Raw genomic sequence first — 27,172 nt, 5'->3', positions numbered from 1 at the left:
TGCAGCCGGCGCGGGGGAGACGCCGAGTTGCTGCAGCACTTTGTGTGTATGGCTGGTGCTCGGCTTTCGTCGGCGCTGGGAGGGGGTTGGCCGCTGGCGGTCCCCGGCCCAGCGGGGAGCGGGGTTGGGCTGGAGTTGGCGCTTCTTCTCCGCGCTGGTTGTGGGCCTGGGCCCACTGTTGTCGTCGGTCCGGGGCAGTCGCTTGGTCCGGCGGGAGTTGAGATGGGGTTGGCTGAAGAATTCCATTGCCTTTCACTATTCTGCTAATTTCAAGGCAATGGAATTCTTCAGCCAACCCCAGCAGCAACTCAACAGATCCGGGCCCGACAACGACCACGGACAAGCATGATCTCGCTCACTCACCAAAGCATAAAGCAATAAAAGCATAAAGCAATAAATAAAAGCACCAACCATTCCTTTTGTTATCTTTTCAATCTCCAGGAAATCATTAAGTCCACAAGTATCTACAATTGATTACTTCAAACATGATAGCTAATCAAACCCAGCGACACCAGCCTCTCGAAATTAAATGCAAATGTAACAAAAATCATGTGCTGATAATTTCGTTTGTTTTAATGATACAGCACGGAAATAGGCCAAGTACACGCGACCATCGGTCACCAGCTCACACTAGTTCTATGTTATCCCACTTTCACATCCACTCCCTGCACACTCGGGGCAATTTACAGAGAGCTAATTAACCTACAAACACCCACGTCTTTGGGATGTGGGAGGAAACCAGAGCACCGGGAGAAAACCCACCCGGTCACAGAATGTGCAAATTCCACACAGACAGCAACCAAGATCAGGATTGAACTCAGGTCTCTGGCATTCTGAGGCAGCAGCTCTACCAGCTGCGCCACTGTGCCACCATAATCTGAACTAGAAACAAAAATGCTGTAAACACTCGGTGGGTCAGGCACCATCTTTTCAGGTTTTTTTTAGTTACAGGGTAGAAACAGGCTCTTTGGCCCAGCGAATACGCAGCGACCAGCAATCCCCATACACCAGCACTATCCTACACACTAGGGACAATTTACAGTCTTCATCAAAGCCAATTAGCCTAAAAACCTGTACGTCTTTGGAATGTGAGAGGAAACCAGTGAACCCGGGGAAAACCCATGCAGGTCATGGGGAGAACATACAAACTCCGTACAGACTGCACAAGTAGTCAGGATCGAACCCGGGTCTCTGGGGCTGTAAGGCAGATACTCTACCACTGCGCCACTGCTGCCATATGCCGGAGCAGAAGGCAGAATATTTCTGGTGGTGGAATCTTGATGGAAATGGTGAGAATCGCAAAGAATGCTCTGTTTAATGTTATGGCTGATGGAGTGGAAGATGATGGGAAGCTCTATCCTAGCTTTGTCCAGGACAGGGTGTGAGAGCAAAGGTGTAGGCAATAGATAAGATTCAATTAAAGACTCTGTCAATTGTGGTTAAGGGTCAGCAATGGTTCAAGACGAAAGAGATCTGAGATGCCTTTGTGGAAAGTGTCACCACTGACACAAATGCCAGAAGAAAGCAGAGGCGCTTAGAACATCAAAAGGATTAAAAGGAGTCCTTCCAGGAGTTAGGGAGTTACAGGGAAAGTGTAGCTGTGATGGTGGTGGTGAATCTGTGGATTTCTTTGCCACAGAAGGCTGCGGAGACCAAGTCAGTGGATATATATAAGGCGGAGATAGATAGATTCTTGATTAGTACAGGTGTCAGAGGTTATGGGGAGAAGGCAGGAGATTGGTGTTACGAGGGAGAAATGGATCAGCCATGATTGAATGGCGGAGTAGACTTGATGGGCCGAATGGCCTAATTCTACTCATATCACTTATGACCTTAAACAGGTGGACATGGAGAGATCCAGAAAGGAAAGGGTTAGAGATGAACTATGTGGTAAGAACAAGATGGAAATTGGCAGAAAAAGTAGTGACATTATTGAGTTCTGTTTTAGTGTAGGAAGCAGCAGTAACAGAAAGGTCAATGCACTGGAGGAAGAGTTAAGGGAGGGGGCCTTAGTAGGACGGAAGCAAATAATATCCGACAGAAGACAAGTGCCCTCATGCGAGTTCCCTTGGTTATATCTTTGGTCTGGAGAAAGCGAGTGGGAATGAAGAAATTGTTCAGCAGCGGGGGAGACAAATTCAGCCAGGGGGTGAGTGCACAGGAGATGGTGAATTGGCTGGTACTCCACTACAATTACAATTTTGGGGAAGTGAGAGGCAATGGTTTCGCTGACAATATAAATTGCAGTTTTCAGTAATGCAAATCAAGAATTGGGATTTTTCCTCAGAGTTTTGGAACTGAGCGTGACTTAAGAAAGGGGGAAGTCAGGGGACCACGTGCCAGATTTGATTGGTAGGACGGCCATGGAAAGAGTTAGTTGCTTCAAATTTCTGGGCAATAACATCTTGGGTGACTCAATCTGTTCCCAGCACAAAGATCTAATTATGAAGGAGGCATGTCAATGCTTCCGCTTTCTTGGAAGTTCAAAAAGATTTGACAAGTTACCAAATACTCTAACACTGCACTGTGGAAAGAATCCTGGCTGGTTGCACAGAGAGTTGTGAATCTGTGGAATTCTCTGCCACAGAAGACAGTGGAGGCCAATTCACTAGATGCATTCAAGAGAGAGTTAGATATAGTTCGAAGGGCTGATGAAATCAAGGGATATGGGGAGAAAGCAGGAACGGGGTACTGATTTTGGATGATCAGCCATGATCATATTGAATGGTGGTGCTGGCTCGAGGGGCCGAATGACCTACTCCTGCACCTATTTTCTATGTTTCGCCTGGTGCGGCAATTCCAACACACAGGAATACGAGAGGCTGCAGGGAGTGGTGGACCTGCCCCACCATCTGAAGCATCTACCTACCAGGCGCAACCTCAAGTAAGCCTCTATCGTCACAGATTCTCACCATCCACCTCTTCTCACTGCTACCATCAGCCAGGATGATGACGATATCTTATTGTCACTTGTCCCTTGGTACAGTGAAATTCTTTGTTTTTGCATACAAAGTACACAACAGAGTCGCCACAAAGACGTCGACAAAGTTACAAAAAGTACTCATCCCGTTTGTCCCCCATCCCACTCATCCACCCGCCCACCCTCTCACAGTCTCACTTTGTTCTCAGTTGCCCTTGTACGATGGATAGGCAGAAGCATGAAGTCCAACACCACCAGGTACTGGAACAGTTACTTTCCTACAACCATCAGGTCTTGAACTGACCTGCACAACCGTAATCCTTCCTCGGCAACAGAACACTATACGCCACACCTTGCTCCACCACGGGTTTGTTGGCTAAATGTATATTTAATATCTTGTTTTCTGCAATTTTTTATTTTCACTGTCTTGCAGAATTAATGCATAATGCATGTTTTCATGTGTTACCCCACAGTGATGTTGCTGCAAGCAAGATTTTCACTGTACTTTTACCTCACAGACCATGTGCAGATAGAGGGCAATAAACTCGATTTAAACTGGCGTTAGTCAAGAGGAGAGATGAATGGGAAGAATCCCTATCAAAGATGCAACGCCTATGCATGTTCCCCAGATATGCTGCCTGACTCCAGCACTTGATGCCACCATTAACATCTCCTTACAGCACCAGGCACTGGGGAGCTGACCAGAGGCAGAGGTTGGAGCGGTGGTGAGCTCAGACAGGCCGCGACTTACTGCTGCAGCTACGGGAGCGCGGTCAGTCAGCGGGCCGGGCCGAGTCTTCTCTGGGGGCACTCATCTGCGTGCTCCCGGTGCACGTCCTCGCTTCATGCGCGGTCCCGCGGATCCACGACACACACAACGCGTGCGTCCCCCCAGGGCTGGTGGCCACTCTGTGCACACTCCCCGGGCTGCATGTCCATTCATACACCCTCCCCGGGCTGCAAGACTCTCTGTGCACACTCTGGGGGCTCCGTGTCTATTCAAACACTCTCCCCCGCACTCCATATCCCTCCATACTCTCTCCTCGGGATGTATGTCCCTTCATACACTCCCCGGGCTGGATACCCGCTCCGTGCTTCTTCCAGGAGCTCCATGTTCATAGGTACCTGGAACACAATAAGAGAGCACATGGAGGAGCACAGGTCAGGCATCGTCTGGAGGGAAATGAAAAGTCAAGATGTAGGGTCCTGACCCGAAACATCTAGTCCATTTCCTTCCACAGATGCCGCCAGACCCGCCGAGTTCTGCCATATGCTCTCTCCTTTGCGTGTTGTAATTGGCTGTTGGAGTACAAAATATAGTATTGTATATTATATATATATATATATAATCTATAGTATATACAGCCAGCAGATTGCGGCCCTCTAAAGAAATAAGAAAAAAGATGTCAGGAGGATGTCTGAAATACTAGGTAAAATATATTTCAAAAAATTGAAACATCTTAATTTACACTTGCGTCAGGATATGGTGATTGCATTCAAATAGTGACATTGCTCATGGCTGCAGGGTAACTCATTTTTCTAAGCAGGTAATTTCATCACATTGAATATTTTTTGTAACATTAGTTCAACAACAGATGCACCTACTCATGTTGGAAAGGTAGTTCCAGTGCCACCTGTCCTCATAATAGGCATCAAAAATGTGTCTAGAAATCAACTTTCGTGACCCATGTCTCCGAACTACATTATATTTTGCACAGATTTAGATAAAATATAATTGAGAAGGAAGTCATAACTCGTCAGTGCCAAAAGTTGCACAGTAATTAATTAAACTAGTTAGTAAATTATATCAAAAAAGTAAGTGCCATCTAGTGTCCAATGCCCATATTACATTATGGGAAGCCTATTTCCGTGTTGCAGTCTATTGAAACCATATATTATTATACCATCTTTATATATATATGACTTGTGAATATGACTGTAATCATATATAATTATGTATAATTATATTATATAAAAATAATATAATTAATATGATTGTATGTGTTTTTTGACTGAGACTGCCGCAGAGGTCCGACTCCTGAACCAGCCTAATTAATTGGTGAGGGCAGTTCTTCTGGGTTCCCCCATTTACTGAACCCCACTAACTGCCAGTGTGCAGAGTGGGGGTCATGGCCATGGGACTGTGGCAGTGCCAGGCTGGGGGAAGGCTAAGGCACTGAGAGGAAAATGCCTAACTCTATTCTAACCCTAACTCACCCCCCCTTCCAGTGCTGCCCATGGCTGGAGCTACTTTGGGACCGGCTGCGGGCTCCATAGGTGTGGCCACTCAGCGAGTCCACCTCGGCCAGCACGCCTTTCTGGATCGCCGTGGTGATAATGGTGAGGAGCAGCACTGCCTTGCACGCCGCCCGGGCCACCTTTAGCACCCCCATAGCGCCGGCTCCGTCAGTCTGCCCGCTCGCCCGCTGCAACACCGGCCGGCCAACAGTCCGACCGACCCCTCGCAGCACTCACCAGCCGTCCAACCACTCGCAGCACCCACCGTCCTACCAAATGCTCGACCGACCATTCACAGCACTCACAGGCCTACCGACAGCCCGACCGACCCCTCGCAGCATCCACTGGCAGGCCGACAGCCTGACCGACCCCTCGCAACACTCACCGGCCTAACAACTGCCCGACCGATCCTTCGCAGCATTCAAAGGCCTACCGACTGCCCGACCGACCCCTCGCAGCACTCACCAGTGGACCGACAGCCCAATCGACCTTCCACATCATCCAGCGGCCTACCGACCAACTGACCCTGACCGTAGTTGTACATTTGTTATTTATCATTTTTATTTAACAGTTCACATCATAACTTTATACAGATAAATCAATTGAAAAACAAAATGATCAGCAAGGTTAGCATTACCTATATTCCTGGGAAACCTTGTTATTGTTTTGATGTAATGAGGAGGCAGCCATGAACCCAGGGTCCTCGCTGCCTAGCAACCATAAAACAAAGCGCGGGATTGGTCACTTTGCGTCTGACCTCAATGTCAAAAGTGCATTGATTGGACAATTACTACTCGAAAAATTGGAAGTTTTTCTCATATTTAAACAAAATGTGCGGGTTTTGGTCTTTACGAGTTTCAGGTATGATTTATATAATATTTTTACACGATATGTTAAAAATTCAGGTAGTTCCATGAGTTGGGTCACGAACCTGAACGAAAAAGCTCCCACAGCCTATGCCTAGCAACACTTCTTCACCGACTTCATGGTCACACGCTTCCCTTCATACACTTTCCCAGGAGATGCATGTCCCTCCACCCGCACTACCTGGACTGCAAGACCCACTGTGCACCCTCCCCCGGGCATGCATGCCCCTTCTTACACACTCCCCCTGGGCTGCATGATCCTTCATCCTCCCAAGTTTGCTGCTATGTGCACCTTCCTTGGTATGGATGACGCTCTGTGCACCCTCCACTTGCTGCAACCTTCCCTCCCATGAGTTGGATGCCCCCTCAGTGCAACCCACCCCCACATTGCGGGACTGGGTGCCCGTTATGCTTCCTCCCCGGGCTGCATAACCCTTCATGAACCATTGCCGAGGTTGGATACCGCTCCATGTATCCATCCCCGTAAATCTATCGTTCTCAGTCCGAGTAGACATCCTCCCCTTTTACTCTCGTCTGTTTCATGGACATAATGATGCAAAGTGTGTGCATGCATGCACAATCTTAGAAGAAACCTATTGTCAACACGGTTACTACGGGTTTGCGCCTGCTTGTTGCTTCGCCTACTCACGTCACTGCTCTGTATTCACTGTTGATCTGGAGCACAATCGCTTCTTCACATCAACAATGCTCACTGGAAGAACTCAAGCAGCAAGTGAAAGCCGACGTCTCTGGTCAACACCCTGCATCAAGACCGCTTCTTCAACCCGACCGGGAATTAAATACAACGTTGTATTTCGTTTTGCTTTTCTGCGTGATCGGTGTTCCGTTAACTACCGTCAACACTGACTCGCTCCAGCACCAACGCACTGACGTCGCTCTGTTTGCAAAACGCACCTCAGCAGCTTTCGAGTGGAACTTTGCAAGTTCACAAACTCTTGCGATCCTCCCGGCCTCAGGGGGGGAGGGGGGCGCTGCAGGCGATTCCCGGCCTCAGGGGGTGGCGCTGCAGGCGATACTCCCATTCCCGGCACGGGTGGGCGCTGTGACGCCGCTCCCATTCCCGGCCGCGGGTGGGCGCTGTGACGCCGCTCCCATTCCCGGCACGGGTGGGAGCTGTGCCGCCGCTCCCATTCCCGGCCGCGGGTGGGCGCTGTGACGCCGCTCCCATTCCCGGCCGCAGGTGGCGCTGCAGGCGCCGCTCTCTCTCTCTCTCGGCCGCAGGTGGCGCTGCAGGCGCCGCTCTCTCTCTCTCTCGGCCGCAGGTGGCGCTGCAGGCGCCGCTCTCTCTCTCTCCCGGCCACAGGTGGCGCTGCAGGCGCCGCTCTCACTCTCTCCCGGCCGCAGGTGGCGCTGCAGGCGCCGCTCTCTCTCTCTCTCCCGGCCACAGGTGGCGCTGCAGGCGCCGCTCTCTCTCTCTCTCCCGGCCACAGGTGGCGCTGCAGGCGCCGCTCTCTCTCTCTCCCGGCCGTCCGCGTGGAGACGCTTCCTCGGCTGAACATCGATCGCGGCGACTCTCGGGTCAGTAACCGGGGCCGAGGCGGGTAGAGCCGGGGTTGGGGTGTACGTCAGGTGCCCTTTAACTTCTGGCCCGGGCTTCAGACTGTACTGGCGCTTTACAGGCCGTGCCTCGGGGCCGGTGCCCGCTACTCGTTGACAGACCCAGGGCAGCGGGCTGAGGGGGGCGGGCCGGGCCGGGGATCGGGCCTTGGTCCTAGACCTGGTCCCGGGTCTCTTCAGCCCGTGCAGTGCATTGCATTAATCACCGAGCAGGTGGTCGGAATGAGTCCGGGACTTGCGCTCTGCAACCAGCCCCTCCACCTGGGTCTCGACCGAAACGTCACCAATTTCTTCTCTCCAGAAATGTTGCCTGTCCCGCTGAGTTATACTCCAGCATGTTGTGTCTATCCTCCATCTGCAGACTGGGCCAGGCGTCCGAGCTCCACAGGCAGGGTCCTCTCTTTGCATCAACTATTAAGTAACTCGCATCTCGTTATGCTTTAAATACGATTTGACTTTTGAGGGGCTGGATCAATGTCTGTGGGGATGCTTTGCCTCCACCAAGTCCCTTTGGCGTAGAGTGAAATCCGACAAGTGTAACTTTAACTGTTTCAAAGAGTTACGTGTTCAGCTGCAGTAGTATCTGAGTCATCTTTGCCTCACCTCCCCCCTCCCCCTCTTCCCCCTTCCCCCCCCCCCCCCCCCCTTCCCCCTTCCCCCCCCCCCCCCCCCCCCCCCATCAGTATTGCAACTTTTTCTCTTTGCCAAATTACCCCAACTTTACCTCTTCTTGAGACTTGGGTACGTGGATGGACAAGATGTTGCCCCCCCTTTTTTTCCCCTTCAAAGTGGACAGTAAACGCCTGATGAGACTATTATAATTGAGGTCAAATCAGTCCTCGTATGTATAAGCTTTCCAATAGTTGTTCGACAGAGATTAGAAGTCAGATCCCAAGTAGACAAAAAATGCTGGAGAAACTCAGCGGGTGAGGCAGCATCAATGGAAAAAAGGAGTAGGTGACGTTTCGGGTCGAAACCCTTCTTCAGACTGATGTCAGATCCTGATTACTTTGCCAAGGTAGTTGGCAATCCTGCTTCATGTTATGTGTAGGAAGGAACTGCAGATGCTGGTTTAAATCGAAGAAAGACACAAAATACTGGAGTAACTCAGCAGGACAGGGACATCTCTGGAGAGAAAGAATGGGTGAAGGATCTCGACCCGAAACATTACCCATTCCTTCTCTCCAGAGATGCTGCCGGTCCCGCTAAGTTACTTCATGTTTTACCTGTCTAGCTGAGATGGTTGACTTGGTACAGCTTTGACCATCTGCTCAGACTGGTTTAACAGCTGTGGGGCGGCACAGTGGAGCAGCGGCAGAGTTGCTGCCTTACGGCGCAGAGACCCTGGTTCAATCATGACTGTGTGCTGTCGGTACAGAGTTTGTACGTTCTCACTGTGACCTCGTGGATTTTCTCTGGGTGCTCTGGTTTCTTCCCACACTCCTAGTGTGTAGGATAGTGCTAGTGTACAGGGATTGCTGGTCAGTGTGGACTCGGTGGGTCGAAGGATTTGTTTCTGTGCTGTATTTCAAAAGTTTAAACCTTGATCGCAAACCGGTGAATCTAGTCAAATCAAATTCATTGTATTATGCACAAGTACGGTGAGATAAAGATACAGTGAAAATCTTGCTTGCAGCAGCATCACCGGTACACAGATTCAGACACCACAAAAAACATGAGTGTCGGAAGGAACTGCAGATGCTGGTTTAATCTGAAGATAGACACATAAAGCTGGAGTACCTCAGTGGGACAGGCAGCATCTCTGGAGAGAAGGAATAGGTGACGTTTGGTTCGAGACCCTTCATAAGTGTACGTATAAGCTGTATGCAGTAAACCCTTGTTTTAACGAGTTTACTGCCCACTCCACCCCCGGCTTGCGCCTCCTCCCGTCTGGCGGTTTACACCCCCAGCTCGCTAGGTGCAACAGCGAGATCCGGTCCGGTTGACGCAGCTATTGGCGCAGCTCATGTTGTACTGAACTGTAGCCCCAGGGGTCAGCGCGTTCTTCAGACCCCCATCACTGACGGGATGCGCTCACTCACTGTGAGGCTCCCTTCCCTCTCACCAGCTGCCCCTTCTTACTGTTTGCCATTGCTTTGTCTGCTCTCTGCTCCACCGCCACTGTATCCTCCTTATCCCTTGAAAGATATCAACGACTGCGATGGAGAAAGCATTGGTGGAGCAGAGGGGGAAAAGCTAGGATGAACAGGACAGGGCAGCTGGTGAGAGACTAGGGGGCCCTGCGGTGAGTGAGCATGTCTAGCCACTGAAAGCGACCTGAAGAAAGAGCTGACAGCCAGGGACTACAACGTGAGCGGCAACAACAACCACTCCAACTGGACCGCGTTGTTGCTGTTGAAGAAGGGCTCGCTGGTGCAGACGAGTGGCATTTGTGTCTAGTTTTGAGGTGAAATGACACAGTGCTGGAGTAACTCAGCTGACTGAATCAGTCTGAAGAAGGGTCCCGATGTCATCTATCCATGTTCTCCAGAGATGCTGCTTGACCCTTTGAGTTACTCCAGCACTTTGTATATAATTCAAACTAAGAACTACAGATGGTGGTTAATACACAAAAGGACACAATGATAATACCTTACTCGGTTATAGCGGACAATCAGCAACAACGGACACCATTCCCCCCCCCCCCCATGGTCCGTTACTACTTGGATTTACTGTATCTTGACTGTTTCTCCAAGACATACAGGTTGGAAGGTTAATTGGCCGCTGTAAATTGTCTCTACATTGTTTGTGGCTGGTAGACTCCGAGGGGAGCTGATGAGAATATGGGGAGTAAACGATGGGATTGTAGATGAGTGGTTGATGGCCAGTGCGCACTCGGTGGGCTGAAGGGCCTGTTTCCGCACTGTATCTCTCTATGAGGCTTTGACTATGATAAATCTGCCATCCTTGACCATCTGGCCGATAACCAATTCCCGACTCATTGATGTAGGTGGTTCTTAACTGCTTTCTCAGATTTAGACTTTAGAGGTATAGCTTGAAAACAAGCCTTTTGGCCCACTGAGTCCATGCCGACCAGTGGGCCAATTCGACAGTAGGGAAAATTTACAATGTCTTTAACCAAAAAAAATTAATCTACAAACCTGTACATCTTTGGAGTGTGGGAGAAAAACCTGAGCACCTGGAGAAAACCCATGCGGACACGGGGAGAATGTACAAACTCCATACAGACAGCACCCGTGGTCAGGATTGCACCCGGATTTCTGGCCTGTAAAGCAGCAACTGTACCGCTGCACCACTCCTGTCTGTTTCAGCAACCATTGTTTTAGCAAATCTCTTTGTAACTCTGCTTGAAACCTTTGTGTGACGTACTGTCTCGCCGTCTCACTCCGTGAAAGTCTCTTCGCCAACGGTAGAGTGTAAATGAAAACTTGAACATGGATGGGAAGGTGCGGCAGCATCAACGTTTAATGAATGGGTTTCCCAGAACGGAGCACTGGTTGATCAATGCGGGGGGTCTGATTTAGTTTACATGATCACATGAATGGAATGGTCCCCTACTGTGCTGATTAGCCAACCGTTCACCTTGGATGATAATTAACTTGCTGGACCTGAATAGGAGCAGGAGTAGGCCATGCGGCCCATAGAAACCGATCCACTGCTCAATATCACGGATGATCGAATCTTGACCTGGGGTGTGTGAGAAGGAACTGCAAATGCTGGTTTCTTGACCTGGCTTCTCTTTTCATGTGTCTGATTCTCACTCATCTACAAATCTGTCTCTCGCAGCCTTTGATACATTCTGTGACTCTCCTCGTTTTTCTAGGATAGAATGTCAAAGATTTAGTACTCATATGGAAGAAATGTTTCCGCAAGTCTGTCTGATGGGCACCCCTTTATTTTGATTGATTGATTGATTGATTATTTTAATGACCACACAGCCAGGCTGGTGGAATTTGTTATGCCAATGCAGCACATAAAAAAGAATACAAACATGACAATACTAAAGAACTTTAACATGAAAACATCCCCCCACAATGGTTCCCATTATGAGGGAAGGCACAAAGTCCAGTCCCCAACCCCAGTTCCCCCATAGTCGGGCCTATTGAGGCCTCCACAGTTGCCTCTACGGAGGCCCGATGTTCCAGGCCGTTCTTGCCGGGTGATGTTGTTCCGGCGTCGGGAGAGTCCTCTCAGCGGCCTGGGAACCCTGGAAACGGCCGCCTCCTTACTCGAGACCGTGGCTTCCGGAGCCGACAAGGCCGCGCCGAATGGAGCTCAACTGGAAATCCCAGGCTCCCGATGGAAAGTTTAGTGCCGCCGCCCACAGCCGCTCCACAGACCCGCAGCTCAGCAATGGACCCAGCTCACCGGAGTTCCAGCTCAGCGACCCAGGCAAGGCACCGCCCGCCCCGCAATGGCGCTCCAGCGCTGCACCGCCATCCTCAGACCCGCAGCTCCGCCGATGCCGCCGCCGCTGGTGCCGGTCCCGCCGGTGCCAATGCCGCCGATGCCGATGCCGAGGTTCTGGGCGATCCCCTCAGGAAACGCCGCTCCAGGCCCGCTGTTAGGCCGCGAGGACGGGTCGAGAGTGCAGCCCGGAGAAAAGCTGCATCTCCGACCAGGTAGGGACCCTGAAAATTAGTTTCCCCATTCCCCCCCCCCTCCCCCACACATAAAAAAAGCTAGAACTCCTAAAACAAAACACTAAACTAACTAAAAATAAGAAAAAAAAGATGAAAGGACAGGACACTGCTGGCTGGGCAACCGTGCACAAGACAGCGCCCCCTATTCTAAAACTGTGACCCCCCCCCCCGTTCCAGATTCCTCTGCAAGGGAAAACATCAACCCTGTGAAGCCGCCTATACATTTCAATAACATCAGTACTCCTCAACTCCAGTGGCTGTACACCCATTTTAGCGGAGTTTCATATCTTGTTGCCAAAGGAAATGTCAGTGAAGGTTTGAGGTGTTTTGAAAACATGCAGTTATGTCCAGCGATCAGTCTTAAATTCAGGAACTGTCTGTGTTTGTACATGATTTATTTTGGTATGATCTGAAAATGTGGCTTGAAGAGGTAACCACAGGAGTTCTTTCAAATAACCTTTTGGTGCTTCCCCTTCCATGAGATCATGGAACATATTTCTAAAGACACATTGATATCGGGGCTACCACAGACTGATCCACATGTGCATACACCCACTAGTTTCATCCAAACCAGTCTGTTCCTTCCTGCCCTGGTTATTCCTGTCCTGACCTTCTCTGGTTTGACCTTAACCACCATTCACCTCAATCTCACCCTATGATAGTGTGTCTCATCCGTCTCTGCTGTGTTCCACTAAGTTCTCGTTATTGAAATAAAATAGAACATCCACCTTGGGGACATGATACCTATAGTATATCCAAGACTCTGTTACAACATGGCACATTATATCAAAGTCGCACTGCTGACATTAATAGATCTATGTAAGTATCAAGGGCATAAGTGAAAGAAGCAGAATTATGTCATTCGACCCATCGAGTCTACTCCGCCGTTCAATCATGGCTGATCTATCTCTCCCTCCTAACCCCATTCTCCAGCCTCATCCCCATAAACCCTGACAGCCGTACTAATCAATCTGCCATAACAATATCCATTGACGGCCTCCACAGCCTTCTGTGGCAATTAATTCCACAGATTCGCCACATCTGATTAAATAAATTCCTCCTCATCTCCTTCCTGAAGGAACTTTCTTTAATTCTGACGCTCTGACCTCTGGTTCTGGACTCTCCCGCTAGTGGAAACATCCTCTACATCCACTCTATCCAAGCCTTTCACTATTCACGTTTCAATGAGTGGGGCAGGAAGGAGCAGATGGGTTTGGATGGAACTAGTGTGTGGATACACATGTGGATCAGTCTGTGGTAGCCCCAATATCAATGTATCTTTAGAACCATATTCCATGATCTCATGCATTGGAAAGCACCTCTGAGAGACCTATTGCAGGTGCTTTTTCATGCCACGACTTCAGACCATGCCAAAAGAAATTATGTACAAACACAAAGTCATCCCTCCCAAGGGAGCTTCAGTGTCTCTGGAATTGTACTGGAGAAAGACCGAGTGTGTGTTGGATCCTTAGCCCAGAGAGCATCAGTGTGTGGGGTCTGACCTCTGGCAGAGTCAGTGTATGTACACCTATCTTGTGTGGTGTAAAGGGGCTGTCCCACTGCGGCGACCAAATCTGCGAGTTTAGAAGAGTTTGCCCTCGACTCAAACTCACAGCGTGGTCGACACGAGGTCCTATGAGGTCACTGGAACTCTCCTTCATGCTCGAGGGAAGTTCCCGAATATTTGCGGCCTCAGCTGGGTCGCAGAAATATTTTCAGCATGTTGAAAAATTTTCCGCGAGTAAAAATTGGTCGGCATGGTTCTTTTGAACTCGTAGTGCAATGGAGTGGGATCACTATGTAATTACAGGCAGTCGAGGGCAGCCATAGGCAATCTCCTTTGCTGACTGGGGATTTGCATTGGCTCTTGGAGTTTTCAGGACCAAGGAAAACCGACCGGTAAGTAACATGCCAGCTAAACTTTATTATAAGTTGTCTGTCTTCTTAAAAGTGTCTCCACTCTTTCTCTCCCCTTCTCCCCCCTTCACTCACCCCCCCCACCCGCACTCTCTAAAGGACATACCGTATACTGTGCAGCCGTCTTTTACCTTCCTCTTCATCTTGGGTGTGAATTTCAGACAGCGCTCCCCCGCCTTTGCGATGTGTGTGTGTGTGTGCGATAGGTCGATCCAGCTTGCGGTTTCATCGCTGACGGTCGATCCAGCTCGAGGTTTTTCAGGCGAGTGCCCTCGAGCTTGAAGGTCGAAGACACTCTTGTGAACTCGCGGATTAGGTCGCCGCAGTGGGACAGCCCCTTAAAGTTACTTGGGTTTTATGTCTCCAATGTTCTCTACGCTCAGCTGCACCCCAGCCACTCCAGGGTCACAGCGACACAGTAAAATCTCCAGCCGAAAGTAACAGGTCTTTGTGAAAGTCAGTGTTGAGCAGAGATAATACATTCCAGAAAAAAGCTTTGCAATCCATCTCTGGGAATACAAAGTCTGCCTGTAGGATGTAGCAATGAAGATCGACTGAAGAGAATGAAATTAGGGGAAATGTGTTGAAACTGTGTTTTTTTTGTTCGCACTTGTGTATTAGTGTGTGAGCATCAGCAAAGTTGGTTTCTGAGCGAGTCTGTTGTGAGGTGAGGCCATGTTACAGAAATAGAACAGAGGTACAGATCTTGAAGCAAGGTTTCCCATGTTTCTTTTACTGAACATTGGTGCTAAAGTGTGTTCCCCAAAACCCACATTATTTCAAGGTCAGACTTGGTCTCATTTTTACCTTTTAGACTTGCCCACAAATGAGAATATCACGCCCACTTCTATCCCATTGAACCACTCTTCAAATTGAAAAAGACCTTTTATCAGTTCACCTATTGGCGTACCCTTTTCTGGAGACAAGAAGGCCAGCCTGTTGAAATCCAGGTCATAACGGCAGTACAGAAATATTAAAATAAAACAGATTGGTGGAAACACCAAACTCATAGGCAAGCATCTCGCAAAATAAAATGAAGTGCGGCCCAGAGGAATCGCTATTGTCTCAGAATCAGAAGGGGGTGATTTCAAGTCCCATTACATGGACCGGAGCACAAAATCCGGGTTGTTGCAATATTGCAAAGCAGCCGGAGATGCCATCTTTTAGATGCAATGCTATGGATATGGTTAGGGTGGGTGGGTTCTCAGCCAAGTCTTTGCGCCCCGGTTTGGTCTCAAGCACCGCAGAGGAGGGAAAGGTCAAGGTGACCAGTGGTGGTGCAGGGACTCATTGCTCAGGGGAATTGACTGGTGCTGCTCTGGCTGACAACCAGACTCCAGAATGGTACGTTGCCTTGGTCTGAATGATCTGAAGAAGGGTCTCGACCCGAAATGTCACCCATTCCTTCTCTCCAGAGGTGCTGCCTGTCCTGCTGAGTTACTCCAGCATTTTGTGTCTACCTTCGATTTAAACCAGTATCTGCAGTTCTTTCCTACACATGGTATGTTGCCTTCCTAGTGCCAGGATCAGGGATGACCAATCGGGTAGAGCATTGTGAAGGGGGATGGAAGATTTCCAGGAATCACAATGCAGGTTGGTACGAACACCGAAGATCGATGGGCCTTACTTCAAACCAGGAATGAGTAAATAGATCAGTTTCCAGAATCATATGACACATTAGACCTTTTGGACTATTGTAGCTATGTTGGGTCTTCGGAAGAATATCTGATAGTCTGGCTAATTCCTTGTAGCCCGGTAATTTACCGCCACCTTCAATTTTTTGTTATTTATTTTGAAATTTTGGTTGGATGTGTGAATCAAAGACTCAATGTGCATGGGCATTTATTGTGGTTGAGGCACACTGCTATACGCTGAGATCCTCATTGTTAAATAGTAGCGTTGAAGTGTGACCAAAAAATAAAGACAACAAAACATTGTGGAGAAATTTTGTAAATACACAACATTTTAAAAAAATCATTAGATATACTGTTAAACGAATTAGTTAATATTTAAGTCCAGTATTTTTATTTTTGTCGATATCAGTTGGTTGTCAACATCACTGTCCGGTTTAAGCGAATAGTATTGATGTAGAGACTTACAAGTTTGATCATCTCTTGCTGTTTTTTCCAGCCCTTCCAGCATTTGACAATGAAGGAAGAAATTCAGCGACTGCTGGTGCAGTTCAAGGACGAGGGTGGGGCGGTCCTGGGGTCACCTTTCGATGTCCCCATTGACATAACACCGGACAAACTGCAGCTTGTGTGCAATGTTCTGCTGCCCAAGGTAAACATGTCTGGAGTACGTGTACATGTCTAGCCCAGCCCTGGCCACCCTTCAAATCAAAGATCTTATAGCGGAGCAAGTGGGTTACTCTCACGCAAACGTGTAGTACGCTCATGGGCGGATTCATGGGTGATTATATGACCCATTTTAGCAACCAGCCCCCGCCATCTTGTTCCGGCATCTTGCTTCCGGCCAAAGATCGGATCTTTGTTTCCGCAGCGGGGAGAAGGAGTGCGTGGCCCGGGGAAGGGAGAGGGAAAGGGAGAGGGAGTGTGGGGCCCGGGGAGAGGGAGGGGGAGTGTGCGGCCCGGGGCAGCGGGGAGAGGGAGTGTGAGGCCAGGGGTGAGGGAGTGCGCGGCCCGGGGCAGCGGTAGAGGGGGTGTGGGGCCCGGGGAGAGGGAGTGTGGGGCCCGGGGAGAGGGAGAGGGAGTGTGGGGCCCGGGGAGAGGGAGAGGGAATGTGCGGCCCGGGGCAGCGGGGAGAGGAGTGTGGGCCAGGGGATGGCGCCCGGGAGCGGAGGTGTGCGGCCCGGGGCAGCGGAGAGGGAGTGCGTGGCCCGGGGCAGCGGGAGAGGGAGTGCGCGGCCCGGGGCAGCGGGAGAGGGAGTGCGCGGCCCGGGGCACAGGGAGAGGGAGTGCGCGGCCCGGGGCACAGGGAGAGGGAGTGTGGGGCAGCGGGGAGAGGGGCATAGGAGGGGGGGAGACATTGTATGTGAAGTTGCGGGGAGGTTTACAATGTTTCTTATTTAATGTCCCTTGTCTAGTCTGAAATAAAGTTCATTATTGGATCAGAAGAAATATAATTGTGTGTGGTATATGATTATATACATATATATCACATTCATGTATGTGTGTTTATAAACATTTTATTCTTTAACAAGAATTAACAGAATTATGAACTAACAGAATTATGAATCTAACCCTATATCACGCACAAAAACTTCCCCCGCAATGTCAATTACCCTGCGAGTCGGGTCGGTTCCGGTTACTACAAAATCAACTCAAACACTGCTTGTGAGCCATTTAAAAATAAATGATTTAAAAAACATTAAAAAAGACAATTACCAGAGTCAAATTTTATTCTTGACAAGAAGTATGAACTGACAAAATTATGAATCTAACCCTATATCACACACACAAACTGTTGCCCCGCAACATTGATTACACTGCGAGTCGGGTCGGGTCAGTTAGGCTCCGGTTACTAAAATGGGCGGTGAAAAATGCCCAGGATCCCCTCCGTAGCGTACTACACGTCAGCCCATTGTATTTCGCAGGAGTAGCCCATCTTGCTCCGCTATAAGATCTTTGCTTCAAATGGCCACTGTGGTTTCAGTTGTTTAAAGAGAAAACAAAAGACTTGCATTTCTTTAGTGCCTTTTATATCTTTTTTAATAAAGTCCTGAGGTAATTCACAGCCAATAAACATTGTTTTTTGCTCAGTAAAATATTTTACTGAGCCTCAGTGATCTGAAATCCAGATCTTTAGAGAAGCTCAGAGCACCAATCCGATTAAGCTTGAGAAACTAAAGCAAATAAATCGCGTTTGAGATGATTGTTCTCATTAAAAGACTTACAGGATTACAATTTCGCCAAAAGAGCAAGATTCGATGTGAGGAGAGACTTATTTTCCTCAAAGAATAGTGGATACGTGAACCAAGTTACCAGCTGGACATTGGGCACAGACACACTGATTCCTTTATATGAATGTTGGGCCAGTTTCTGAATGAGGTGGAGGCCGTTTCCTAGAAAGGGAGAGTCTCAGGTGTCAGAGTCTCCTGGATAGTTTTAATCACCTAAGATGTATGCAGTGATATTCCCAGAGTTTTGTCCCTCTCAAATTGTCCTTTTATGAAAACTATTTTTTGCATGTTCAAGGAAATCACCTTGTTTTTGTTGAGAGTTGACAAAATATCAGAAATTGTGACAGTCAGGCTGGTTTATTAGAGAGTCTTTTACCACCATTCTTCTAGTATTGTTATAAAAAAAACATGTTGGAATTGAACGGTGAAATGAACAAACTAAATGACTAAATCAAAGTTTCTTTTGCTTTCAGGATGATCCATTGCCTTTGGCATTTTACGTGAATGAGTCTGAAATAGTCACCTCGCTGGAGAAGACACTGCAAGATCAGCAAGTGGAGACAGAAAAGGTTATTGACATAATTTATCAGCCTCAAGCAGTGTTTCGGGTTCGGGCAGTGACACGATGCACAAGTTCTTTGGAAGGACATACTGAAGCTGTCATTTCTGTGGCTTTTAGCCCCTCCGGAAGGCAAGTCCTTTGAAAAACAAATCTGGATAATTTTTTGTTCTATTCCGTTTAATTCTATTGTAATTTACATGACACTTTCTACATTCTCAAAATGTCTGCCCCAAATTCTAAGACTATTTGGACAGGCACAGACATGGACAGGTACCTGGATACCTGGATAAATTGGACAGGTACATGGATAGGACAGATTTAGAGGGACATGAGCTAAACGCAGGCAAGTGGGACATGTTGGTCGATGTGGGCAAGTTTGGCCGAAGGGCCTGTTCCCAGACTGTATCACTATGAAAAGCACCGGAGACAAGTTTAAAGTGAAGCATCAGGTTCCTCGTTGTTTGAGCTCTTTGGATTCCGAGAGAATCAAGAGGGGTGGTGCGAGTGTAGAGGTGAATGATTTCTTATTGTCACATGTACTGAGGCACAGTGAAAAGCTTTTGTTTGCTGCCATCAAGTCATATCAGATAATACCGTAAGGCTGTGCCACTGGAGATCCACTGAAAAATGCCAGAAAGTATTTAAATCTCTGTTATCATTTTTTATGTATGTTCTCTTTCATTTCCATACTGCAAACTATTTGAAGCGTATGTTGAAAATTTTGCTGTTTACTTCCTGGTTTGAGCTTGTTTAGACTGCTCGGTGAACTTTTGCGGCTTTGTCAGCGCCACCCACATGGCGACACTTGCGCTCTGCCTAGGTGAGGTCTGTTACAAGATTTGTCTGCAGATTGTCTGCAAAACAAAGCATTTCATTCTACCATGTGACAATAAAGGATCGTTGAATCATTGATGCTTGTGAGAATTCTTTGTTCTCCTAGCCTGACAATATTATGGTTGCTGGCCAATAGGGAGCACTGGAACAGTAAACAAAGGGTCAATGACATTGTGGTTGAACCACAGAGAGTGATAGATGTTTCAAGTGGCCACATGAATGGCATTGGTACTTTGTTAATATAATGCCTCGACCTGACATAATGGAAGCAAAGAAACTCATGTTCTCATTGTGTTGTACTCCCTACATACATTTTATGAATACAATTTATTTTAGAAATATAAAAATAACGATAGATCTGTATATCCAGCTTTCTTGGAGATTAGTGGCGAGCTGGTTTATTGTACAAAATGTGAGTTTCTATTTAGCCTGCTTAGTTTCTTGTGTACTTTTATGTTATTGCTCATGTTTATTGTGTGCAGCACTGACCACATGTCCCTGACTTTAAAGGTATCTAGCAAGTGGATCAGGAGACACCACGGTGCGGTTCTGGGATCTGACGACAGAAACTCCACATTTCACAGCCAAAGGCAAGTTCACTCCGAATAGTTGAATGTTATGTTTCTTGCACAAAATGCATTTCTCATCAGTCTTATTTAATCTGTGGTGCAAAACAACTTGAAAACAGGACGTAAACTGCTTCCTCACAGATTTGGATTTGCAAATATATTTTTAATTAATACAAGTGAGCAGGATCTAAGGTGATGTTAGAAGGGAAAAAAATTCAATCCATTTCTATTTGAAATACATTTAATGGTCTTGATCCCACTCACAAAGTGTTTAAATTGGTTTCTTGATACATTTGTTCACAACTGTGTTGCTGACATGCTATTAACCTTTTTTAACAGTTAACTTTTTGATCACTTGTTCCAGCCGGACATAAAACTCCGTATGTTTGCACACGCACACACTCACACACACTTCTGTATGTACACATGCATCCCTCTGTGCGTTGTTGCATTTGAACCGCTTTGTGTGTGCACATGAACACTCCGGGATATAGGCACTAGCGCATGTCGGCAAATGCATGCACGCACCCCTCTGTTTACATGGACCCCTCTGTGTATATATGGACTGCCTGCTGCAATCCCTGCTTTGCAACGGGTTATATATGGACAAAAGCACACGCCTCTTGTGTGCCCATGCACGCGCACACACCCACTATATATGCGCATACCCCATGTCTGCGTGAACACACATGCACGTGCAGACCTCTGTGTGAGCGCGCACACGTCCCTCTGTGCACCGTACATACCCCTCTGAGTATACATGTTCGCCCCTCTGTGTATGTTGGGACTTGTCATTTACTGACATGGGATGTGCCTAATTCTGGCCATGCCATCAATTCATGTTCATTCCCAATTGCCTGCTGCAATCCCTGCTTTGCAACGGGTTATGGTCTACATCTGTTAAGGACTGTTAAGTGTTTTGGGATATCATGAAATTGTAAATGACATATCCTTGGTTGCTGATTGTGTAAGAAATAGATAAACAATGGCAACAGATGGCGCTCTTCCTCCACTTGGGGCTGAAGCAGGTTGTGGAGACAGAGCAAACTTCTGTCCGCTTCAAATGGTGCTGCAGACAAGCTGAGAATACTTGGTGCGGTGAAAGTGTTGTGTTTCATCCCCCAGCAATGACTTCACTGTGATGATTACAATATTCACAGGAAACATAACATGAGTTTAGTTTAGAGATACAGCATGGCAACAGGCCCTTCGACCCAATGAGTCTGCACCGACCAGCGATCCCTGCACACTAGCACTATCTCACACACACGAGGGACAATTTACAATTATACCAAGTCAATTAACCCACAACCTGTACATCTCTGGAGTGTATGAGGAAATTGGTGCACCCGGAGAAAATCCACACAGGTCGCGGGGAGAATGTACAAACTACGTTCAGACAAGCACCTGTCGTCAGGACCGAACCCAGGTCTCTGTAAGGCAGCAACTCTACTGCTGCACCACCATGCCGCACTATTTAATTAATTAACTTGATTCGTTTGAAGAAGCTGATTGTTGCGTCTTTGAGTCTGTTATGTCAGCTGCAGCTCAGTGCAGAATTTAAATCATTAAGTCGAGGTTGCAGTTTCACATCCTTCTTTGGGGACTCGAGTGCACAGCCTAAGCAACAAGCCGCTGCACCACAGATGGAGCACTGTGCTGATGGAAATGCTGGCTTTTGACATGTCAAACTCTTGCTCCAACTTCCCTCCCAGCCTCCCCTTATCATCCTGGGTGAATGCAGTAGTTATAGGAGCTGGGGAATCCAGAATTTATTCCCTCGGTCCACCCCAAAATGAAGGGTTATCTTGTCATCATCACCACTATACACTTGGTTCTGCATGTTCCCATAACATGAATCAAGTATAACACGAATGATGAATTAGAAATCATTATTTGTATTATGCGGATTGAATTGGTTTAAAATGATTATCATCAGTAACTAGAGAACCACTTATGTTACTTTGGAAATTTACAAACAGAAAAAAAGCTGTCTTGATTTCAACAGTATAGGGAGATAAAAATTGGTTCCATTTGCCCTCCCTCTAGCAATCAGATTCTACAGTTTTTTTTTAAACACAGTCTGTCAATTTCACCGCAGGAGGCCAATAACATTGACTAGTAATAACTTCTATTGATACTCGTGCGACAACACTATTAAACAATGTAAAATATAGCCTTTAGTATTTTTAACAAAGCTGTTATAAAGGTCTATATTTTTGAAATTCCTGCAGGGAAATATAACTATCCTCTAACCACCTTTCTCGCCCATGGACACAGTTGTCTTTATAATGTGATTTTCTATAAACCTGCATTTCTTAAGAACACTATTATTGCATGATAGCAGAACCACATGTACCATTTGTGGCTGTGAAAAATGTGGTTATCACCGTTCCTAGATTGTAATGGTATCAACACTTAAAAGGAAATATCTTCAGCGGCTCAAAGCACTTTGGCATGTCCTGATGTTGTGACAGGCGGTTTGAAATTAAAATCCTTCCTTTCTGAAATCCTTCCTTTCTATCATAGTTAAACCTCGTTACCAACCTCGTTTCCCTTGGAACATTGCCATCCAAAGTGATAATTTGTAAATACTTAAGAGAGACACAAAATGCTGAAGAAAATCAATAGGTCAGGCAGCATCTCTGGAGAAAAGGAATAGGTGATGTTTTGGGCTGGAACCCTTCTTCACATCCTTTTTGCCTTATAATGGAGGTGTCAAGCAATATAAAATAGTGGAGTAAATTAATTTAGTCTATGCTAATGTCAGAAGAAATAACTTTCAAGACTTTGAACCGAGCATCTTTTTCATGCTAGCGGGCTGATTTTGGTTATGAAATTAACCTTTGCAACCTGTCTCACTTGAAAACAGCAAATGAAATGAAATCAAGTCCTTCCAACCAATAACTGACAGAAATCCTCAACAAATTACCATTAATAAAATAATAGTTCCATTTGTGTAATGTGTTATATGACTAATTCAGAGCTGGAGGAATAGTAATGTGCCTACAACTAATGTAATTTATTTCTTCAGGTCACAAGCACTGGGTATTGAGCATAGCTTGGTCTCCTGATGGTAAAAAGCTGGCATCTGGGTGCAAGAACAGTCAGGTATTTGCTTTGAAAACTCCACCTAACTTCTTTATACTTACCAAATATCAAGTTTGTTTGTTTATCCTCTGCATGTCTGAAAATGAAATAATAACTTTAGCGGCACAATGCACTTTGGGACGTCGTGAGGTTGTGACAGAAGCTTTGAAATGAAATTCCCTCCTTTCTGAAACCATTCTGTCATAGTTAACAATCGTTACCAACCTCAGTTCCCTTGGGACATTGCCATCCAAAGTAATGATTTATAAATACTGAATCCTTTTCCCTTATAATGAAGGTGTCTAGCGATTTAAAATAGAGAGGTAAATTAACTTTGTCCATGCTACTGTCTGAAGAAGTAACTTTCAGGACTTTAAATTGAGCATCTGCTTCATGCCAGCCGACTGACTTTGAGTACAACCCCCCCCCCCCCCCCCCCCCCCCCCCATCTTTCCCCATCAGATCAAGAGTGTTTAAATTCATATGTGTCTTTTTACAATACTGCACACAATAATGTGACAAAGGGGGTCAAATTTCAAATTCCTTCAAAAAAGTTCACAAGCTCTTTATTGGGTTCATGACTAACAGTATCAACAAAAAATATAAGAAAATATAGCATATTGATGGCAAGTTTCCAAAATGGCATCAGAATACACAAAGGTAGACGAAAATGCTGGAGAAACTCATCGGGTGAGGCAGCATCTATGGAGCGAAGGAAATAGTTATACCCAAATACATTTTGAGTAACGGTTGTCGCGTGGTGTCCACCAGTGACCTGGTTGGCACAGTAAGTGCATGTATTTCTTATTCCTTTCTATGTTCATGAATACCACATGGAATAATAAAATTGCAAACACCGTTTCCACTTCATTCATCTGATCATGTAGCAGAATACTGCATCTATTGGAGTGGACACCGCAACGCGCGTTACACATCATACACACAAACGTACGTTGCGGTGTACACTCAAAGGTTTGGTGTCCCAGAAAACAAATGTTACATTATTAATGAAAACCAAACATTTTCACCAATGGGATCTAAACCGTACATTACCTTATGGATCTGAGCTATATCGATGGCCGATGATTCGTCAGAAGGTTTGATTTGGGATGATTTTTTAGTAAGTTAAATGTCTCCGTAACGGTCGTTGTGGAGCTTCCGGAAGTTGACACGAAGGAATGAAGTTAGCGACTTGGTCCGTACGAAAGGTAAACGAGAGACAGTGTGTTGCCAAATTGAAGATTGGTTCAGTTTCTTAGTTTTGACGACCAATTTATGTCCAAATTTTTTTTTTTAATTGATTTTAAAAAGTTGGAAAATATATCGTAAACGGTCGTTGCATTTTTGACACCACGATGTTTTTGATATATTAAATTGGAAAATAAGGAAACATAATTAACTCGCCCAAAAATCGCTACTGCCATAGGATACCTCGTTGGGTTTTTGAAAGGCATTAGCGGTTTGGAACCTCTAAAATTTACTTACTGTCATTAAATTTTGCCATTCCCCTCACCACGAATATGCTTAGAAAAACAGCTGTGCCATTCAAAACTGCTGAACGGCATTTCTGTATTTATATCCACCTATCATTAGGCTTTGTTCCGACCACATCTCTTTCAGCTTCCTCCCCCCTACTCCATTCAGTGTGAGGAAGGGTCCTGACCCAAAACATCACCTTTCCATGACCTCCAGAGATGCTGCCTGATCTGTTGAGTTACTCCAGTACGTTGTGTCTTTTTTTGTATGATGCACGAGGAAGAATTTAGCCTGCCAAACATTTCCTGTGTGGGCCAGCTGAAGTCTGGGGGTTCTTTACACCAAATTACTTTTGATATGCTGTCAGTGTGTATTTTTTCATATGTAAGAAATCAAATGTTTTTCTGGTTAAATTCAACATTGCTTCTGTGATTTCAGATATTCATATGGGACCCCAGCACAGGGAAACAAATCGGGAAGGTTTTGACTGGACATTCCAAGTGGATCACGTATCTCTGCTGGGAGCCACTACATTTGTGAGTGAAATATTCATAAAGAGATCTCAGGGCAGAGTCAGAGTGCCATAGAGTCGTATAGCATAGAAATAGGCCATTCAGCCCACCGTGAATATGCTGACCATCATGCCTATCTGTGCTGATTCCATTTAACTTCCATATCCTGCTCACATGATCATTGAAGTATCTGACCAGATGCCTCATAAATGTTGTTATTGTTCCTACCTCCAACATCTGCTCTGCTGCTCTTTCCAGACAGCAATGACTCGTCCTGTGAAACATTTTATCTCTCTGTTCCCATTTGAAACCCTGCCTTCTCACCATAAACCAATGCTGTACAGCTCTTTAGACATCACTGATTGAGACACACTGATTGTGGTGGGGGGGGAGGGGGGGGGGGGGGGGGATGAAAGCTAGGAGAGAGGAGTGGTAGGACAAAGCATGGCAGGTAATAGGTGGACACAGGCGAGGGGGAAATTAACTAGGGATTGGATGTAAGACCAGACTTGAAGGAGCATTCAAATCCTTGAAGGCTATAAGGTGGTGACTACGATGGATAGGGAGGAGTGAGATCAGGGTGTGATTTGAAAATGAAAATGAGCAGCTTATATTTTCTAAGCATCAGGGTTAGGGTTAGGGTTTTTCATTTAGACTAAGTCAACACAGTACACTGTCAGTGTGATCAATGTGAAACTGAGCCATGGGGACTCAATTCAAAATAAATTCATGGTTGAAAACCAGGCTTTCCCACAAAGACAGAGATGGAGACCTAAGTAACCACGTTTCTGCCGAACTAATCAACACTAAAACAAAAGTAACAGTGCCGTACACTTATATAGCACCGTTAAGATAGTGGTGCCTTTGATGGGATGGATTAAGCCATAATCCTCAGGCACCACAGCTACTGGGTCCAGGAGGATGATTGGATTCAACCATGGAGTGTGAAGATTGGGGATGATCACATTGAATGGCGGTGCTGGATCGAAGGGCTGAATGGCCTACTCCTGCACCTAATGTCTATTGTCTATAAGATTGTGTGAGATGTCCTCACGTTGGGAGGGAGCAAATGGCCTGTGGCGGGAGAGTGGAAGGAGTTAGACGCGGTGGAGATACAGAAGCGTGAGGATTTGACGGAGAGGTTGAGAAAAGGGAAAATCAGAGCAAGCCATAGTTTTTTTTTTAAAGGATATGGGTAGTGAGGGGTTGGAGGAGATGGTATGTGCAGGAGCTGGGGAGGTTTTACCAAAGTTTACTTTAGACTTTTTGACTTTAGAGGTTAGAGTTTAGAAATATAGTGCGGAAACAGGTCTTTCGGCTCGCTGAGTCCACGGCAACCAGCGATCACGCTGTACACTGACAGTAACCTACACACCAGGGGCAAATTACAATTTTAACAAAGGCAATTAATCTACAAACCTGGAGTGTGGGAGGAAACCGGAGCACCTGGAGAAAACAAATGTCCAAAAAAGCACCAGCAATGGCTGCGTCGCCAACAGTCTCTGTCCCTTCCTTCTTTTGTTGTTTGTTTGTAGTTCTTTAGCTTGTTTTATGTGGGGGGGGGGGGGGGGGCAGTTGGGGGAAACGTTCCAATCTCTTACCTGCAAGTTTTTTCCGTATCGTATCTCCGTCCGACAGCGCATCTGGTTTTGTGAGCTTCATTGGAATGAAATTAAATTCAGCATTATTAAGAGCAAAACATTTGAAAGATGCATATTGAGCCTTCAGTACATTGTTCTTTCATTGTCTGGATGTTTTCCCGATGATAGTTTTCACTGATTATTCCACTGGTTTCCACTGGATTTGAAGAAGGCTCTTGACCCAAAACGTCACCCATTCCTTCACTCCAGGGATGCTGCCTGGCCCACTGAGTTACTCCAGCATTTTGTGTCTATCCACTGATTATTAACTTGATAAGCACTCTAATATGCTGCTGGTGTATTTGGGTGCCGTTTTGTACAAGGTTTTTCCCCACACAGTAGGGTCATTCCCATTTTCTATGTGCATGCTAAATGTCTTCAAATAAATCCAACATGCAAATGTTACAGAATTTATTTTACAAGAGGCTCTTAAACTGCAACGATAAATCGGTGATTTTGTTATTTGCAAATAAAATACATAGGTTATTCTTAAACTGTTTAGTG

General features: G+C 46.6%; 2 protein-coding genes across 5 annotated transcripts in view; one reads left to right on the top strand and one right to left on the bottom strand.

Annotated features, from left to right (window-relative positions):
* Positions 1–7,071, bottom strand: part of LOC116988810 (aldehyde dehydrogenase family 3 member A2-like) — a 40,587-nt gene extending 33,516 nt beyond the window's left edge. For 2 of the 3 annotated variants that reach the window (XM_033045740.1, XM_033045741.1), the window contains exon 1: positions 6,674–6,999. The gene's annotated coding sequence lies outside the window, so the exon portion shown is untranslated. Of the gene's footprint in view, positions 1–6,673 lie in introns of all 3 variants that reach the window. The other variant, XM_033045739.1, reaches the window with a different exon arrangement.
* A 412-nt stretch (positions 7,072–7,483) lies between these two features.
* nle1 (notchless homolog 1) overlaps positions 7,484–27,172 on the top strand; it is a 39,435-nt gene continuing 19,746 nt past the window's right edge. The window contains exons 1-6 of one of the 2 annotated variants that reach the window (XM_033045736.1): positions 7,484–7,563; positions 16,254–16,406; positions 18,459–18,676; positions 19,892–19,971; positions 22,985–23,061; positions 24,955–25,052. In XM_033045736.1, the coding sequence (XP_032901627.1) occupies positions 16,272–16,406; positions 18,459–18,676; positions 19,892–19,971; positions 22,985–23,061; positions 24,955–25,052 (608 nt within the window). In that variant the 5' untranslated portion in view covers positions 7,484–7,563; positions 16,254–16,271. The remainder of the gene's footprint in view (positions 7,564–16,253; positions 16,407–18,458; positions 18,677–19,891; positions 19,972–22,984; positions 23,062–24,954; positions 25,053–27,172) is intronic. The other variant, XM_033045738.1, reaches the window with a different exon arrangement.

The sequence above is a fragment of the Amblyraja radiata genome, chromosome 28 (assembly GCF_010909765.2).
Source record: "Amblyraja radiata isolate CabotCenter1 chromosome 28, sAmbRad1.1.pri, whole genome shotgun sequence".
NCBI lineage: Eukaryota > Metazoa > Chordata > Chondrichthyes > Rajiformes > Rajidae > Amblyraja > Amblyraja radiata.
This window is presented reverse-complemented; position numbering and strand designations above follow the sequence as displayed.